General features: G+C 41.7%; 1 protein-coding gene across 1 annotated transcript in view; it reads left to right on the forward strand.

The window, feature by feature from the left end:
• Positions 1-2,384: 2,384 nt before the first annotated feature.
• Positions 2,385-18,666, forward strand: part of cdx1a (caudal type homeobox 1a) — a 16,676-nt gene continuing 394 nt past the window's right edge. The window contains exons 1-3 of the mRNA XM_077248063.1: positions 2,385-2,849; positions 16,835-16,983; positions 18,551-18,666. The exon at positions 18,551-18,666 is cut by the window's right edge and continues 394 nt beyond it. Of these exons, the coding sequence (XP_077104178.1) occupies positions 2,495-2,849; positions 16,835-16,983; positions 18,551-18,666 (620 nt within the window). The 5' untranslated portion in view covers positions 2,385-2,494. The remainder of the gene's footprint in view (positions 2,850-16,834; positions 16,984-18,550) is intronic.

Consider the following 18,666-nt stretch of genomic DNA (forward strand, 5'->3'; position numbering starts at 1 on the left):
CTTCTGAGGATGTACGGCTGGACCGTCTCAAATATGACGGATGAACGTGGAACATGATGAAGTCAGAGCTCAGACTCTCATCTCAGACAGGAAATGGAGGAGGAGAGATGGTCAATCCCAAATGCTGCTCAAGGATCAACTTTGTGAGTGTGTGTGTTCACTTGAGAATGCTTATTTTAAGTGGACAAAAGGGGAAAGAGAGGGAAACTGTGTATGCATCAGAGAGAGAGAGAGAGAGAAAGAGAGAGAGAGAGAGAGAGAGAGATAGAGAGAAAATAAAAAAATGACATGTATGGGAGAACATTTGATACAGTGGCAGCTTAAAATTCATAGAAACATTTGTGAATGTGAAACAAATAATTTTTTGTTTACATTTGTTCTATTGTATTTCATTCTAGACAAGTTTGTGCATATATGCAGTGTGTGTAACCCAGGGTAAATCTGGGTTACTAAAGGCATTGCTGATTGAGAATATCTGAATAGTACTTATCAACACTTATCTACACTTACCTGTATCTCCCTTTTACTTACCTGGAGAATGAAATCCGTTAATGTAAGTCTGCTGACAGCATCCATCCGATCCGGTTACTAAAAGCAAAGTTAAAGCTTATAAATAAAGCTTTCCTGTTATCAATGTAAAGCTGCTTTGAAACAATATGTATTGTAAAAAGCACTATAAAAATGTGACTTGACTTAACTTGATTTGACTTCAAACCATGTGCACTACAATGTAAAAGTCCTTAAAGAGATAGTTCACCCAAAATCCTTTATTCACCCTCAAGTTGTTCCAAACCTTCTGTTTGCTTCTGTTAAACACAAAAGCATTTTGAAGAATGTAAGTAACCGGAAAAGATGGGGATTATTGAGTTCCATAGTATTTTTTCCCCTACTATGGAAGTCAATGGCTACCATCAACTGTCCAACATATCTTCTTTTGTGTTCAACAGAAGAAAGAAATCCATACAGGTTTGGAGCAACTTGAGGGTGAATGAATGATGACATAATTTTCATTTTTGGGTGAACTATCCCTCTAATGAATGTTAAAACTCACATAGTAATTCACGTAATTCACAAATTTTTGATTGAGAAAAGTTCTTGCTCATCATCGGGTCCTGGGGAGGATCAGTGATTTGTAATGAGAATGACTGAAGTGACTGTCTATGGTAATGAGTCAAATTCTCTTCTGAGTGTCTGACAGTGGTTTACTGCCCCCCTGAGGCCACACATGAAAAATATGAACAGGATTTAAAAATCGTCTTCCCACTTAACAGCCCTCTAAGAAAACAATAAAGATCTATGTGCACATTATTTAATAATCTCTACGCTTTATATTTAGTGTGACAAGAAAAACCGAACCAAACAGCAAAACAGAACTTTTTGGTATTTTAGGAGAGAAATTAGGCATGTAAAAATGTTTTGTTTTCCCCCAAATATAATAAATGTAGGCTATATAATCAATGCAATATTGTAAATAACAATATAACAAATTGCAATTTAATAATAAACAATGCAATAATATAAAATTATAATTTATCATGATAAAATATCTAGGCTATTGTTAAATAATGAGCTATAGGCCTACGTGCTGAATGACAATAAAGGCAGTGTAAGTGTGAATGTAAAGTGGCATTACTCGCAGCATCAGAGTCTCCAGGCCTCAGAACATGTTCTCTCGGTTCTCACGTCTGTCAGAGGAAGCAGAAGCCCGCCTGTTCTCATCATTTCAATACAGAGGCCTTGATTTACAGTGTCGCTCATTTGTCGCTTTTATTGCGGCTCTTTGATGTGCGCCGCGCGAGACCCTTTGAAATGCACGAGCGCTTTCTGATGTAGAGACACGAGCGCCGCTCTGACTCCCCAAAAACAGGCCGTGAGATTCCAGCGCCACATCATCATCATCATCACGGCCTTCATCACACCAAACATCATCGTCATCACGAACTTCATCACTGAAAGATATCACTCACTCACTCACTCACTCACAAATCATTTCTCATGGTGATCTTAATCAAAATCTTTCCTGATAGGCTATACTAGATATCATCATCTTCATTTTTTAAACATGCCATGACATATTATCATTCTCATCATCACCATCACCATCATGACCTTCCTCACATTTTCTTCGTCATCAAGTAAAGCATCCGGGCCGGTTCAGGTCAAATTTTGACCTTTAGCCTATGTGAAATGTTAACAGGCACTCGAGCGCGCGCCAGATATTAGCCTATAATGAGTTTGTCGCGTCGCCAGCGGAGATGTGGCGTCGGAGATAAAGTGCAGCGTCGGCCCATCAACTATCTAAGTTCAGCTCTCTGTTGATCATGATTCAGGGTGATAGGACTTCCGGCCAGTCGGCGGCACCTGTGCGCGTGTCATAAATCAGCTCAGGTGGGTGTCCCGGAGTGACGTCAGCGCTGGGCAAACAAACGCGCGCTCGCGAGCGCTCAGGCAAGGTGAAGTTCAGTTAAAGTAAAACTTTCAGCTCGCGAGGAAAATGTCCGTGAGCTTCCTCATGGACACGGCCATGTACGGCAACCCCGCGAGACACCTGAACCTCAGCCACCAGCCTCACCTGAACGTGTACCCGTCCGCCCCGTACGCGGACTACAGCGGGTACCACCCGGGTCCTGCCCTCGGGAATGACCTGCATCACACCGGCAGCTCGTGGAGTCCCGGCTTCGGCCCGGGTTCGCGTGAAGAGTGGCCGCCGCTCTATGGCCACGGGACGGGTCACTCGCTGCCGGTTAACGGCGTGGAGGTCAACATCATTCCGCCGGTGGATCAGGCGCTTCTGGAGAGAGAAGAGCCGCAGGACTGGATGAGACGAGCCGCGGGTCCCGGGAACACTGGTGAGAGATCTGCACCTCTCATGACCCCTAAACCCTCCAGTGCTCAATTCTGGCTCACATCACACTCTTTCAATTCCTCCACTCGATCACAAAAATACCATAGTAATGCTGTTTTTGGACATGCATCGTAGTTCCACCATGGAAGTTTTTTTTTCAGACATGTATAACTGGATGCTTTTATGAAATATATACAGTGTTTTTGGACAATACCATTGGTAATACCATGTTTTCCAGACATGCATAATGGGTATAGGCCTACCATGAAAATTGATGCTTTTAAGAAATATATACCATAGCAGTACCGTGTTTCTTTAGTAATACCATGTTTTATAGACATTCATCTAGGAAACATCATGCTATTTGACGCTTTTATTGAAAAAAACAAACAAACAATAGTGTACATTGTTTTTGGACAATATAAAACCTTGCTTTTGGTTGCACTTTATTTTAAAGTACATCCACTTATTGTACTCACAGTGTACCTACAGTACTACTGGTTAATATAAGATAACTACATGGGTTAAGGTTACTTAGGGGTATTTTCAGGGTTAGTACATAGTTATTATTACCCAGTCATTGTAATAACTATAATAAGAAGAACATAGTATGTGCATGGGTAACTACTGTAATATAAAGTGCAACCATGTTTTTTGACATACATCATGATAATAATAGCATACTATGTAATTTGACGATTTTATGAAACAAACTAATACAGTGTTTTTTAGACAACAGCAATTTTTTTTTACAATACCATTGGTAATACCATGTTTTTAGGCATGCATACCATGTAATTTTGATGCTTTTATTTAATGCACCATAGTCTTTGAGCAATATGACTTGAAGTACCACCCAAAAACCATGATATATGAATATGGAAATCATACCATGATCAAAACTGCTACAGTATAATCACCTGATACCATTCAATGCACCATTTTAAGACCGCAGAAAAAAAAAACTGGTCCTTTCTGCACTAACAGCATTTTAGGTGCGCTAACTTATATTGTGTAGTTCTGCTTATTGTGACGTACAGTGACATCTGGTCTATATTCAGATCAGTTTATGAATCAGTAATGCTGAAGGCCTGTGGTTACGGCTGAGAGATCAAAATACCAGCATAATTCATCTGTTTGATCTTTGATGTTCTACAACATCTAGAGATCGAAAGGAACGTGTAGTTGAACAGTCAAGATGTTTGCGGCCTTATCAGAAGTGCATTATGGCTAATAGTTTACCAAGTGATAAACTAATCTCTTCTGGGAATATTTGTGTAAATGTGTCACACACAGTCCAGTTGGCATAGTTCTAGAGCTCAGACGGAGCAACACTCTTAGAGATTTTTACATTTCATTTAGTTCTAAAAGATTTGTGTTGCATGAGCTTTTAAATGGTCTGGATTTGTTGTTTTTGCTAAATCATATTTGGCCTCCAATCCAATTTGATCCATTTCAATTCAAACTTATTTATATTACACTTTTCACAATATATATATATATATATATATATATATATATATATATATATATATATATATATATATATATATATATATATATATATATTGTTTCAAAGCAACTTAACAATGAATAATTCATATTACGAGTAAAAAAAAAAAGTAAAAAAAAAAATAACAGTAAATAAATGGGTGCATGAGTCTTATTTTGTGTCAATAACAATGAACTGCAGTCTGTGCAACTGTTCATATTTCTTAAACAGACCAAAGGGAGTTAATGAAGTCATGCTCATTAGTTTTGTCTTCAGCTTTCAAAGGGCCGTTGTCTAACACTGTTGGACAAGATGCAAATGTGGTCATCGTGTTTGACTGTTCAAACGTTCTGATATCATTACACGAGCAGATTATAAACGAATATGCATCATGTGACAAAAACAAATATGAGAATGTTCAGGAAATACAGCTGAAAAAAAATTAAATGGTAATCTGAACTGGTTTAATTTTCCACTCTACTTTTTCCTTAGAAAACACACACGTGTACATGTCTTAACTAACTTATCTAAATCACTTTACTTATCTCAGTAGTGACATACTGTTGACTTCTTTTGTTTTTATAGAGAGTAATTATAATGGCAACAGATTAACCCATATCCAAAATCTACCCCTAAAAGAATGCATTCAAATTATTAGCTTTTATTTGATGAAAAAGTATGTTTCACTCTTTTAAATGTAATCCATTGTTGCCCCCTACTGGACAACAGTAATACACACCTAATGCTTCTGACACGTGTTTGCGATGAATGGGACTTTATTTTGATCCCTTAGTTATAATAATGTAGATACTTACCACTCCAGATTCGGACAAAATTTCTATCTATTATTGAACTGAACCCTGGCACAGTTGACTCCTTCACAGTTTGCTTGGGAAGCAGACTAGATCTGCTTACTGTCCGTATATTACTGAGCTTCCTCACTGAAATAGAGCCTCATATTAGAGACTGATCTGGAACACGTGATTGATTTCAACAGAGTTTGATGTCAGGATGTTGCTAAGAAAATTACGTAAAGAGATATTTGGTAAAATACACCGTTTTTAATTCAAATTCTCTGCTTATCAATGCATTTCAGTATCAGATAAATTATGAGTATAATCAACATTTCCCTTGCCTCGTCCACCATCTTGCATTTATTTTTACCTGAGCTCATTAAGATGAATTAAAGGAATTAAAAACTGCATTAGAATTTAGGTAAAATATTTTTTTTGTGGAAGACAGCTTAACTTTTGCAACTGTGACAGGGTTATTAATATTATAGTTAACTAAGACTAAAACCGTTATTTGAAATAAAATAAATGTTAACTGAAATTAAATGAAATATAAAAATCGTCTCGGTTACGTATGTAACCCTAGTTCCCTGATAGGGAACGAGACGCTGCGTCAAACGCTGCGGGAACGCCCCTGCGTTGTGCGTCATGAAGCACGTATGGAATCAGCCCAATGGAGAGATGAAACGTCATAGGCGGGTGACGTCATCGACCAGGAAACTATAAAGCACCCCAAAAACACAAGCGCATTAGCTTCTGATAGGCTTGAAGGAAGCGCTAACGGGAGTGCCGGGAGTATGGCGGAGCGACGCAGCGTCTCGTTCCCTATCAGGGAACTAGGGTTACATACGTAACCGAGACGTTCCCTTTCAAGGGAACTTCGAGCTGCGTCAAACGCTGCGGGAACGCGAATACCCACGTCGCCATAGGACCAAATGACCGTCATGTGAGACTAGCGCACAGAGGACGAGAGCACCTGTGCCCCAGGGGTAGAGCTTAAGTCTAGGTCATAGAACTTAATAAAAGTATGCGGTGAAGACCATCCAGCCGCATCACAAACATCACTCAGGGAAACCCCCGACAAAAGAGCTTTAGAAGCAGCCATACTCCTGGTAGAGTGAGCTCGGACAACCAAAGGTGAAGGCTGGCCAGCCGACTCATAAGCAAGTGAGATAGCCTCAACCACCCACTTGCTCATTCTCTGTTTAGACGCCGGACACCCTTTCCTGGGTGGCCCGAAACATACAAAAAGTTGTTCTGATTTCCTCCACAGGGCAGCTCTGTGGACATAAGCGTCTAATGCCCTAACAGGGCAGAGTGAATTAAGTTTCTCCTGGTCCGATGACATAAATGGAGGAGGACAGAAAGCCTGCAGAACCGTAGGTCTAACAATATTAGTAGGAACCTTAGGAACGTAACCTGGTCTAGGATGCAGAAAAGCTTTAACCATGCCAGGTGCAAATTCCAGGCACGAGGGTGAAACCGACAGAGCCTGCAAATCTCCGATTCTTTTTAGTGAAGAGATAGCAAGCAAAAAGATAGTCTTAAAAGTGAGAAACTTCTCGGGAACTTCTTCGATAGGTTCAAAAGGAGCTAGGGAAAGACCTTCTAATACAATGGCCAGATCCCAAGTCGGCACCCTCGTACGAACTGCTGGCCTCAGCCTCAAAGTGCCACGGAGGAAACGAGTTATAAGCGGGTGTCTCCCAAGAGAAACTCCACTGAAAGGGACGTGGTAAGCAGCTAGTGCCGCCACATACACCTTTAGTGTGGAGGGGGATAACCCTGTGGAGAAGCGCTCCTGCAGGAATTCCAGCACTGCACCCACTGGGCAGTTAACTGGGTCCTGCAGGTGTTCTCCACACCAAGAAGTGAAAAGTTTCCACTTCAAGGCATAAAGCTTCCTCGTGGATGGAGCTCTGGAGTTAAGAATGGTCTCAACAACCTCGGTTGAGAGACCGGAGTCTATGAGCTGGGCCCCCTCAGAGGCCAAGCCCACAGTTTCCACAATTCTGGGCGGGGGTGAAGTATCGTGCCCCCCGCCTGGGAGAGTAGATCCCTCCTGACCGGGAGCTCCAAAGGAGAACCGTCCAGGAGAGAAATCAGGTCCGCAAACCATACTCGGGCCGGCCAGAACGGGGCTACTAGTAGTAGACTGACCCCGTCCCGGCGGACCCTCTCCAGAACTCCTGGTAACAGAGCAATCGGGGGAAAGGCGTACAGACGTGACCTCGGCCACGGCTGCACCATAGCATCCAACCCCAGGGGGGCTGGAAGAGTGATGGAGAACCACCGATGACAATGAGTGGTCTCCTTGGAAGCGAATAGGTCCACCTCGGCGCGACCGAAACTCAACCAAAGGAGCTCCACCACCTCGGGGTGGAGTCTCCATTCCCCTGGCCTCGGCCCCTGCCTCGACAGGGAGTCTGCTACCACATTCAAATACCCAGGGAGATACATTGCTCTCAGAGATAGTAGCTTCCCTTGGGACCACAGGAGGATCTGACGGGCCAACTTGTAAAGCCGGCGAGACCGCAGGCCCCCCTGATGATTTATATAAGAGACCACCGACGTGTTGTCTGATTGAACTAACACATGATGGCCTCTCAGGTCTGTTAGGAAGTGTTTCAGAGCCTGAAACACAGCCAACATCTCTAGACAATTTATGTGCCACGAAAGATGATGATCCTGCCACAGACCTTGGGCTGGGCGACCACTCATGACCGCCCCCCACCCTGTGAGGGAAGCATCCGTCGTTAGCGTTATGCGACGACAAAGAGCCCCCAGCACAGGACCTTTGGATAGGAACCAAGTTTCTCTCCACATGACCAGAGCACGAAGGCAGCGCCGCGTGACTTTGAACGTGCGGAGCGGATTTCCCCTCGGGGAGAATCCCTTGGTCCTGAGCCACCACTGTAGCGGTCTCATGTACAACAGGCCGCAAGGTATAACGTTGGACGCTGCTGCCATCAGACCCAACAGTCTCTGAAACTGCTTGACAGTGAGTAGCTGGCCTAGCTTCACTTGTTTCACAGCTGAGAGAATCGAAGCGATGCGGGTCGGAGAGAGTCGCGCCCGCATCGATACCGAATCCCAAACGACACCCAGAAAAGTGGTCTTCTGGGAAGGAGATAATACACTTTTCTTTGCGTTCAGCCTCAACCCCAACTTTCTGATATGAGCGAGGACGACATCTCGATGCCGAACCGCCATCTGCTCGGTCTGAGCTAAAATCAACCAATCGTCGATGTAATTGAGAATACGAATGCCCTGAAGCCTCAGAGGCACTAGTGCTGCATCCATGCATTTCGTGAAAGTGCGGGGAGATAAAGCTAGGCCAAACGGAAGAACCCTGTACTGGTACGCCTCGCCCCCGAAGGCGAACCTCAGGAACTTCCTGTGTTGTGGAAGGATGGACACATGGAAGTATGCGTCCTTCAGATCTATCGTGACAAACCAGTCCTCGGACCTGATTTGAGACACGATCTGCTTGATAGTGAGCATCTTGAATTTTAGCTTCCCTACCGAGCGATTCAATATGCGCAGGTCTAAAATTGGACGCAACCCCCCATCCTTCTTTGGAACGATGAAATATCGGCTGTAATAACCTGACTCCAAACTGGGAGGAGGAACCCGTTCTATAGCCTCTTTTTGAAGGAGCGTTTTCACCTCTTGTTCCAATACCAGAGCCTGCTCGGGGCCCACCACTGTGTGCAGAACCCCTCTGAATTTTGGTGGACGACACCTGAACTGGATAGCATAACCCTTTTCTACTGTCTGCAGGACCCAATGAGATATTTTTGGAAGGCTTTTCCACTCTGCCAGAAATTCTACTAAGGGTACCAGCCTCTCGAGACTGGCCTCTGGTGTAACTTGAGCAGCAGACGCAGCGCCCTGTAACGGCGCACCGGCAGGGAACAACTGGTCTGACCGCTCTGAGACCCTCCTCAGAGGGAGCGAGCGTCCCTCGGGAAAGCGCTCGCTGGGATCGTCTGTGCCCCGGCATAAAGGCGGGGTTGGCAGAACGAGCCCCTGAGGGCACCGAGGAGGAATGGGCACCGTAAAAAGAGGTGAACACCTTTCCGCCTCGGTGGGGACCACCCTCAGCATCCTGAACGGCTTGGCGTCAGGACTTCTTCTTAGCCGAAGCCTTCTTAGCCAATATAACTGTCCTCAGATCAGTTCTACTGGGAGAAGGCTTCGGCTGAGAGTGTCGCGGCTGAGCCCACTGTCCAGCAGGGGGAGCACGAGACGCGACACTCTGCCTCTGCTGCGCTCTATGTGATGAGCTCGAAGACGGCCGGGGCTGCTCCCGCCCAGCAGCCCCAGGGACATGAACTTTAAGGGGAAGAAACTTTTTAAAAGCTGCAGTTTGTTTCTTTTCTTCTTGGAATTTATCGATAACTGAATTCACAGCATCACCAAACAACCCCATGGGAGAAAGAGGAGCATCTAAAAGAAAAGCTTTTTCTCTCTCTTTAATATTAGTCTGATTTAACCACAAATGTCTTTCTGCGGCCACCAGAGCTGCCATAGAACGACCCATTAATTTGGCCGATTCTCTGGTGGCACGCAGGGATAAATCAGCAGCCTGACGCAGTTCACGAACTACGTCAGTACTGACCTCCTCACTCTCACTCATGTCCCTTAGCAGATCAGCCTGGTATGCCTGCAAGATTGACATAGTATGCAGACATGACGCAGCCTGACCTGCTGCCGAATATGCTTTACCCACTAAAGCCGAAGTGTTTCTTAAAGGCTTGGTGGGTAATGCCGGTGCCTTAAAAGATGATGCTGCTTCGGGGGAGAGATGGCTCGCAAGCGTCTCTTCCACACGAGGCAAAGCACCATAACCATGAGCCTTGGCTCCCATAATATTAGCGTATGTTGAAGTCTGGGGACTAAACACTCTATATGACACCGGTTTTCTCCATGATTTCGACACCTCGGTGTGGAGATCATGGAAAAACGGCAGGCACCGGCGTGGAGGCTGCACACGTGACGGCAAAAATCTCTCATCCAACTTTGATTTAGAAACAGACTCCTGTCTAGTCACTGGCCATTCAATATTAAGTTTTTCAACAGCTCTTGTTAACACCTCCATAAGCTCATCACTCTTAGGAGTGTGGGGTGGCGAATCCTCCACATCTCCCTCAACACTAACAACATCAAGTTCCTCAGAACTGGATAGCTGCAGCATTGGTGCCTCAGCCCGAGCGGAAGAAACCGCAGCGCGTGCTTCCGAACCCGGGACTGAGGCACTGGATCTCACAGGTGAAGGGAGAGATAAGGCAGAGCCCGTCTCAAACCCCGCTGTGAGATCCATCTGCGATCCCCACGATAAGCGCCGCCGCTCTGCCTCGGCAGAAGCGGGACCCGAACCGCGGGGAGCGCGCACCGAACCGCTCTCCTCAAAGAGCGACCGGCGGGAGCGGAGCGTCCTTAACGGCAAACGCTCGCAATGCTCACAGTCTGCTCCCTCGAGAGCAAACTGGGCATGCTGAACTCCCAAACAAACAACACAAAGATCATGTGTATCCCCGCTCGTTAAATAACGCGAGCAGGGAGGAACACACTTTCTAAACTGCTGTTCGTCCGCCATAATCTCTCAATATATATATATATAGGGATAAATTGTTTGTGTGGTGCAGGGTATGTAAGACAGACAATATCACACAGGGACAGATTCACATGTAGCGCGACTGAAAGCACAGAAGCTAATGCGCTTGTGTTTTTGGGGTGCTTTATAGTTTCCTGGTCGATGACGTCACCCGCCTATGACGTTTCATCTCTCCATTGGGCTGATTCCATACGTGCTTCATGACGCACAACGCAGGGGCGTTCCCGCAGCGTTTGACGCAGCTCGAAGTTCCCTTGAAAGGGAAGTAAACTTTTTATCAGCTAGCTGCCAAAGCAACATTTCTAATTATCGTTTAGTTTAAAGTCACCATGAAATAAAAAAGGACAAATTCTTAATTTGGTTTCACTTTTTTTGATGGTTTGTTTAACACATTCTGTTGACTACAATAGTTGCACCTACATGTCTATTAACTCTCATTAGAGTGTTAGTTGACTATTAGTATACTGGTAGGGTTAAAATAAGTTGACATATGGTTGCAAAGTTATAGTCAGTACGTATAATATCTGTTGGGGAGCATACAAATAAAGAGTTAGCAGATATTAAGCAGACAGTTAATCTAATGAGAGTTAGTTGACATGTAGTTGCAAAGTTACTTATAGTCAACAGAATGTTCAAAAGGGACCATCAAAATAAAGTGTTTTCCTTAATTCTTATTTTATGGAATATTGCAGTATATATTATAAATGATTAATCCGTGCACATCATTATGATAATTTTTTTTAAATCATGTGCTTCGTGATCTTTAATTAAAGTAACTTCCCATGCCTCTTGCAGCTCATCTCATCTCTTCTCTGATGATGTGTTTACTGGCGTGAGGGCGGGGCAACCTGTCACTCACATGAGATCCACCAATAGCAAACCATCCAATCAATTCCCCACGGACAAAATCAAGCCCCGCCTGACATTTGTTCTTGTTTGAGAAGCTGTTTCACTAGGAGATACGTCACACTAGCCAATAAAAGATTCTGTTTCATATATATATTTACACACATAAAAAAGAATACGAAAATAACACTGGTCTGTGATGCCTTAAAATGCCGTCTAGGTAGGCAGCAAACTAGTATTTGGCAGATCTAACAGATTCTGTCTTTATCTATGTGTGAACCTCTGTGTCTATGTTTATTACAGCACATCATATGACTGTGATGACTTGTGTGTATGTGTGCACGGTATAATGAGGTTAAACACTGTAAACCCTGATTTACTGAGCGTACACTGATCCAAGTAAAATTTTTTTGCCTTCTTATAACCGGTTTGAAGAGATAAACCACTGTAAAAATCAGTTATCCATTTAAAACGACTACATTTTATGCCCACTTAACAAGATCTTCTGTCAGTTAAAGAAGGCGTTTTTGTAATCGCTGTACAAATAATTGGTTTTCCCAGGATTCTCAGATGGTCATTACCTAACATATTATGTATTAATAATGACACAGGCCTATATGTTCATTTAAGGAAGGAGATAAACGAGAGCGCCGAGGCGCCATCTTTCGTACAGAGAGACAGTGAGTCAGTGGTGTGTATGAAGGTGGAGCAGTGTTGCTCAATGTTAGCTGCTCGATTATTCATCTGTGTGTATAAACACAAGCGTCTTGAGAGTCGAACGTCCTGTCGACAAAGTGAAAGATTTTGTGAAAAGCTAATAACGGCAGAGGCCAGTGAGTCTGAGGCGTAGGCCGCACCCTGCTGTGTGCACTGTGGGAGGACCGGAGAACACTGATAAGGGGACCAGACTCAGTGTGTGTGTGTGTTTACACACGTCAGCCAAAGCTGCGGGAGAAAAGGGAAGAAAACTGTTGAGAAAGAGTTTCAGTCTTTGAAAACTGCTTACAGGGGCTTTCAGGTTTTAGTTTCATTGAGATACTATTATACATTTAAATTCGTTTTCATTTGTATGTTTCACTTTTTAATTTTAGTTTAAGTTTTTGTCATTTTTATTACTTTAAAAAAAAAGTTGAGGTTCTATAAAGAACTCTAGGTGTCTTGACTCATTTTTAAAGAACACAAAGGTCAAAAAGGTTCTATTTAAGGGGAAATGTCATGTATAAGGGGTTATTTTTTTTTTTCTAGTGATACAGTATGTTTAGTAGCTGCTTAATTCACAAAAACTTTAACTTAAACAAAATTAATTAATTATAGCTAAATCCATAAAATGGCGGGAACCCCAAAAACTCCCTTTAAAGCAAGTCATTTCACTCGGCGGCCATATTTGAAACACCTCTCGGGCAGTTATTTCAGCCGTGCAAGTACAGCTCCTATTTCTTTAAATAGGGAAAAATACTTTACACTTTACTATCCCATGAAGCCACAGGAGAGGATTTATGAATGAAGGTGACATAACTGATGCTGGTAGGTCACATGATAATGACAACATGGCAGATGTAGCACATCCGAATTCCATTAACATACTTTTTTAGCGGTTGTGAAGTAATTACTTCAAAATATGTACCCACTCAAGAGAGTATGCGATTTTAACGACTTCTAATGACAGCTGCAGTGACGCAATGAATTTACCAATTAGTGATTGGCTCTTTTATTTAGAAGGCGGGACTTATTCTGCCATATTGAGAGTCACACTTTCTCCCAAGTCTTTTATATGAAGTGCCTGACAGAACCCTTTTTTCTCATAAGAGTGTTTAGTACATCACGTAAATGAATATGAGGAATATTGCTTTAGCAGCTAGCTGGAATAAAATGTTTACTTAAAAAAAAATAAAAAAATATTTCAAGTAAAAAATGATTTTTTGTTGTTGTTGTTGTGTTTGTATGCACACACGTGTGCGATCTGATATCAGACACACTCAGATCGATACAGACCAGCAGGAAACGCTGTAATACGCCCGTCTTATGAATGCGGTGCTTTGGAGGAGAATTGAGGCAATATGAGTGAAATAGAAATTGCTATAGGGTAAATTTAAGATTAACTGCAGATTTCAGGTTTACACAGACACGCTGAAAAAGAAATCTGAGTGTTTTGGTATACTGTATGTTTACTGAAGCGTTTGATTGGACAAATACCTGATGATGGCCACATATAGAGATAAACACTGTATTTGACTGATGTTTATCAGTGGAGAAACAAAGATGATGTAGCTTGTAAAGGTCTGTTGCAAAACTTCCACTCATTCTGTAATTCACAGGGAGATTCTCGTTTTTCCTCAGTGCTGAAGGATTTGTTTATAACACTGCTACTTTAGTTTCTGGCCGTTATTAAACCCAATATCTCATTTATAAACAGACAGGCCTGAAAACTTTTTATACATTTTGGCCGTTCAATTACACGACGATGGTCCTGAAAACGCAAACGTTTGAAAACCGAGACTGTTATCATTTCTTTGTAAACTACAGAAACACAAATTTGTGAAAATGGTGACATCCCGCGCTTGTTATTACGTGTTCAGTCTATAGGCGCACAGTGTTTCTCTACAAAGTGACATCGCCAACTACTGGCCTGGCAGCAGAATACAGCGTAACGGTTTAATGATCTACAACAGTGATAACTAAGAGAATATTGTATTAACACAATAGTAATTTATCGCTATAAATAACATCAAATTTGAAAAAGTTGGTCAAAACCGTACATTTACCATCGTTCACCAATGCAACCAATGCGCCATCTTTATTTTTTAGTTTAACCAGAGATAGTATTATTATTGGGAGATATGAGGGTCCATTGCTCTACCACTGAAGAAAGCGATCGCGTGTGCCTTGATAACCAATGAGTCTTGACGTCATTGAATTTCATTCAGAGTTGTGCGACAGTCAATCACTGTTTGCCATAAACTGAATCATACTTGTCCATGATGTGGTGTAAAATAGAACCTCCTAAAATAGATCAATCTAAAACTAATGCCACTAAAAAATAATGGCCTCTAGTCTCTTTCCCTCTTTATACCGCAGCGATACGCAATTTTTTTGCTAATGTTGGAGGCTTGCCTTAAGCAGCTTTGGCTTAACTGTCACAGAATGCAAGGCAGAGGATTGTGGGATGTCAAAGGCAGTGAAGGATCCATCTATCTAACAATCGAGCAGATGAATGTATTCAGGAGACATTAGATTCGGATGTGCCTTGATGCCCTCCTACCTGGCAATGCAACATTGTTTAATTTATGACTTATGATGCAGCCTAAATCATAATCACACATGTTCCTTCGTTGGCCAGAGGACTGACTGAGCCTGGTTTCTCACAAGGTTTTTTTTTTGGCTTCCTTGCACCGTCACCTCAAGCTAGCTTAGTTGGGGACACTTACAGTATTATTCAACAATATTATTGATTTGACTGCACTGACAATATTGCATGAGAACTGAACTGAGCTGGTGGATGACATCACTGCTTTATAGATGAACTCATTTAATAACTGACTTCATCTGAACAATGACACTGTTTTCTTTTAGAGTTGCTGCACAGCCGAAATGATCTTTGTTTGCTTCATTAAATAGTTGTCCTGTTATCATTGTAAAGCCGCTTTGGAGCAATCTGTATTGTATAAAGCTCATATAAATAAAGGTGACTACTTGTTAAAGTCACCGTGAGCCGGAAGTTGTGAACGACTTTACTTTAGTGTTGTGACGGATTTTCTGAGTGAAATGAAATACTGAATGAGTAAAATAGAGGGCGTGGCTTGTTTTATCCCACTGGGAATTGATTGGATCTAAAAAAAAGTGCGCGTTCTATTCAGCTCGATGGGAAGCAGATTTTTTATCAGATTTAGATTTTTTTTTTGTGTATTAATCAACTTGCATGGATAGATTATTCAACACAAGACTAATCATATACACTAACAAAGTAAATAGGGTTAATTTTGATTTCATGTCGATTTTAGATGTTAGGTATCAAACAGAAAGATGAAGGAAACAACGAAAAACATGTTGTTGATGGAAATTGAAATGCAAACAAAACTGGATCTGCTGAAAAATGATTCTGAATAAGTCCAATGTTTCTGTGCCACAACATTAAAGACGTTTTAAGACAAAAGTAATTATTTAGCATACAGCAATCCCAAACATATTTCGACTTTGAATTCACTCTTATGAATATTTGAATATCATAGGAAATAAAGCATCAAAGCTGTTTAAAGGTCATTACAAAAATCTGAAAAGTAAAGTTAGATCTAAGGAAAGCTCTTGAGAAGAGTCGTGCAGATTCAAACACGTGCGTTGTTACTTTCCACTGTAAAAGAATCACATTTACACATTTAGGGCCAGTCCATTTCTAAAATGGTCCCTATGATTATTTTGAGGTTCATGTCAGGTTTAGTGGGGTAAGACGAGGCGGTCTAGTGTACGCTAACAGAACATCATGCAAACGACATCTCAAGCGGAACCAAAAACTGTGAGAGGAGATAGAAAAGTGGTTTACCACAGTTATATTCTTCATCAGCCTCTGTAGAGGAATATTCATGTCATTATTAGTGCTAACACTGTCTTGGATGGTGAAAGATTATGAAAACAGGAACTGAGATCTCATCTGCGGCACTTCCTTTTTGACGCCCAAACACTTCAAAAACATTTTTCGATTATTTATAATTTGTATTTAAATAACATTGAAGTTACATTGAACTGTCAGACAGTTAATATATAGAACTTTTTTGGGTTCCCATCATTTCATGGATTTAGTTTCAATTCACTTTTTTAATTTTAATAACATTTTATGAAAACAGCTTGTAAAGATACTTTATCACTAGAAAATTTGAAATAACCCATTAAACATGAAATTATTATACAATAATCTGTGTATTCTATATCCTTATATAGAAATATTTTAATAAAGTGTTCTTTAAAATTGAGTCAAGAACACTAGTGTTCTATATAGAACCCTGTGTTTTCCATGAGTGTGCCCATGACTTTTAATAAGCTGAAAGTTATTATTCTCATTGTGAATAATACCAATTGCAGTTTTTGTCTTATTGGGAGATATTTGTATACAAATAAGCAACTTTCAAATATACTAATTCCATTCAATGGATAATAAAACTCTCTATTATATATTATATATATTTTAATTCAGCAACCACAACAACTGAATATGACAATTAAAGAGAGAAATATCCCTGTTGTGCTGGCAGGAGGGAAAACGCGGACGAAGGACAAATACCGAGTGGTGTACAGTGACGTTCAGCGCCTGGAGCTGGAGAAGGAATTTCATTTCAGCCGATACATCACCATCAGAAGGAAGGCGGAGCTCGCCGGAGCCCTGAGCCTATCAGAACGCCAGGTAGGTCATGAACCCTCAGAAAGAGGAAGCTAAATTAATTAACATGCCGTATAATTATAACTAAGTTTTCTGTTAAAGGTGCATTGTGTAATATTTCTGAGGATCTATTGACAGAAATGCAATATAAGATCCATACCTATGTTTTCAGGGGTGTATAAAGACCTTACTTAATGAAGCGTTATGTTTTTCTTACCTTAGAATGAGAGATTTAAATCTCCATAACCGCGGGCTCCCCCTTCAATGGAGGTCGATATATTGTCGTCATGTTTCTACCGTAGCCGACAGCGAACACACAGCGTTACAGAACGCGTTTTCTAGTTAAAGAACTACCTTGAAATAACACACACACACACACACACACACACACACACACACACACACACACACACACACACACACACACACACACACACACACACACACGAGTAGATGGGATGTCTACTAAAGCTACTACAAAACAATATACAAAATAATACACACACACACAGACACACACACACACACGAGTACGAGTAGATGGGATGTCTACTACAGCTAGTACAAAAATATAAAATAACACACACACACACACAAGTACGAGTAGATGGGATTGTCTACTAATGCTACTACAAAAAATAAAAAATAATAATACACACACACGAGTACGAGTAGATGGGACGTCTACTACAAGTACTATAAAAATAATATAAAATAACACACACACACACACACACACACACACACAAACACACACACACACACACACACACACACACACACACACACACACACACACACACACACACACACACACACACACACACACACTCGAGTACGAGTAGATGGGGTGTGTCTACTACAGCTACTACAAAACAATATATAAAATAACACACACCACACACACACACTCGAGTACGAGCAGATGGGATGTCTACTACAGCTACTACAAAAAAATATATAAAATAACACACACACAAGAGTACGAGTAGATGGGATGTCTACGACAGCTAGTACAAAAATATATATAAAATAAAACACACACACACACACACACACACACACACACACACACACACACACACACACACACACACACACACACAAGAATACGAGTAGATGGGATGTCTACGACAGCTAGTACAAAAATATATATAAAATAAAACACACACACACACACACACACACACACACACACACACACACACACACACACACACACACACACACACAAGAATACGAGTAGATGGGATGTCTACGACAGCTAGTACAAAAATATATATAAAATAACACACACACACACACGAGTACGAGCAGATGGGGTGTGTCTACTACAGCTACTACAAAAAATATACAAAATAATACACACACACAAGTACGAGTAGATGGGATGTGTCTACTAATGCTACTACAAAAAATTTAAAATAGTTATACACACACACACACACACACACACACACACACACACACACACACACACACACACACACACACACACACAAGAGTACGAGTAGATGGGATGTGTCTAAGCTCATCGGTTGTTCTAGCTCCAGATGGATCAGGTAAATCACACTAACTCTCTGATTCACAGGTGAAGATCTGGTTTCAAAACAGACGAGCCAAAGAAAGGAAAATGAACAAGAAGCGACTGCAGCAGGCTCAGCAGAGCTGTGTGTCCACACCTCCCAGCATGCCCAGTCACGCCAG

The sequence above is a fragment of the Siphateles boraxobius genome, unplaced genomic scaffold, assembly GCF_051911475.1.
Source record: "Siphateles boraxobius isolate OS27281-9 unplaced genomic scaffold, OSU_SipBor_1 3, whole genome shotgun sequence".
Classification (NCBI taxonomy): Eukaryota; Metazoa; Chordata; class Actinopteri; order Cypriniformes; family Leuciscidae; genus Siphateles; species Siphateles boraxobius.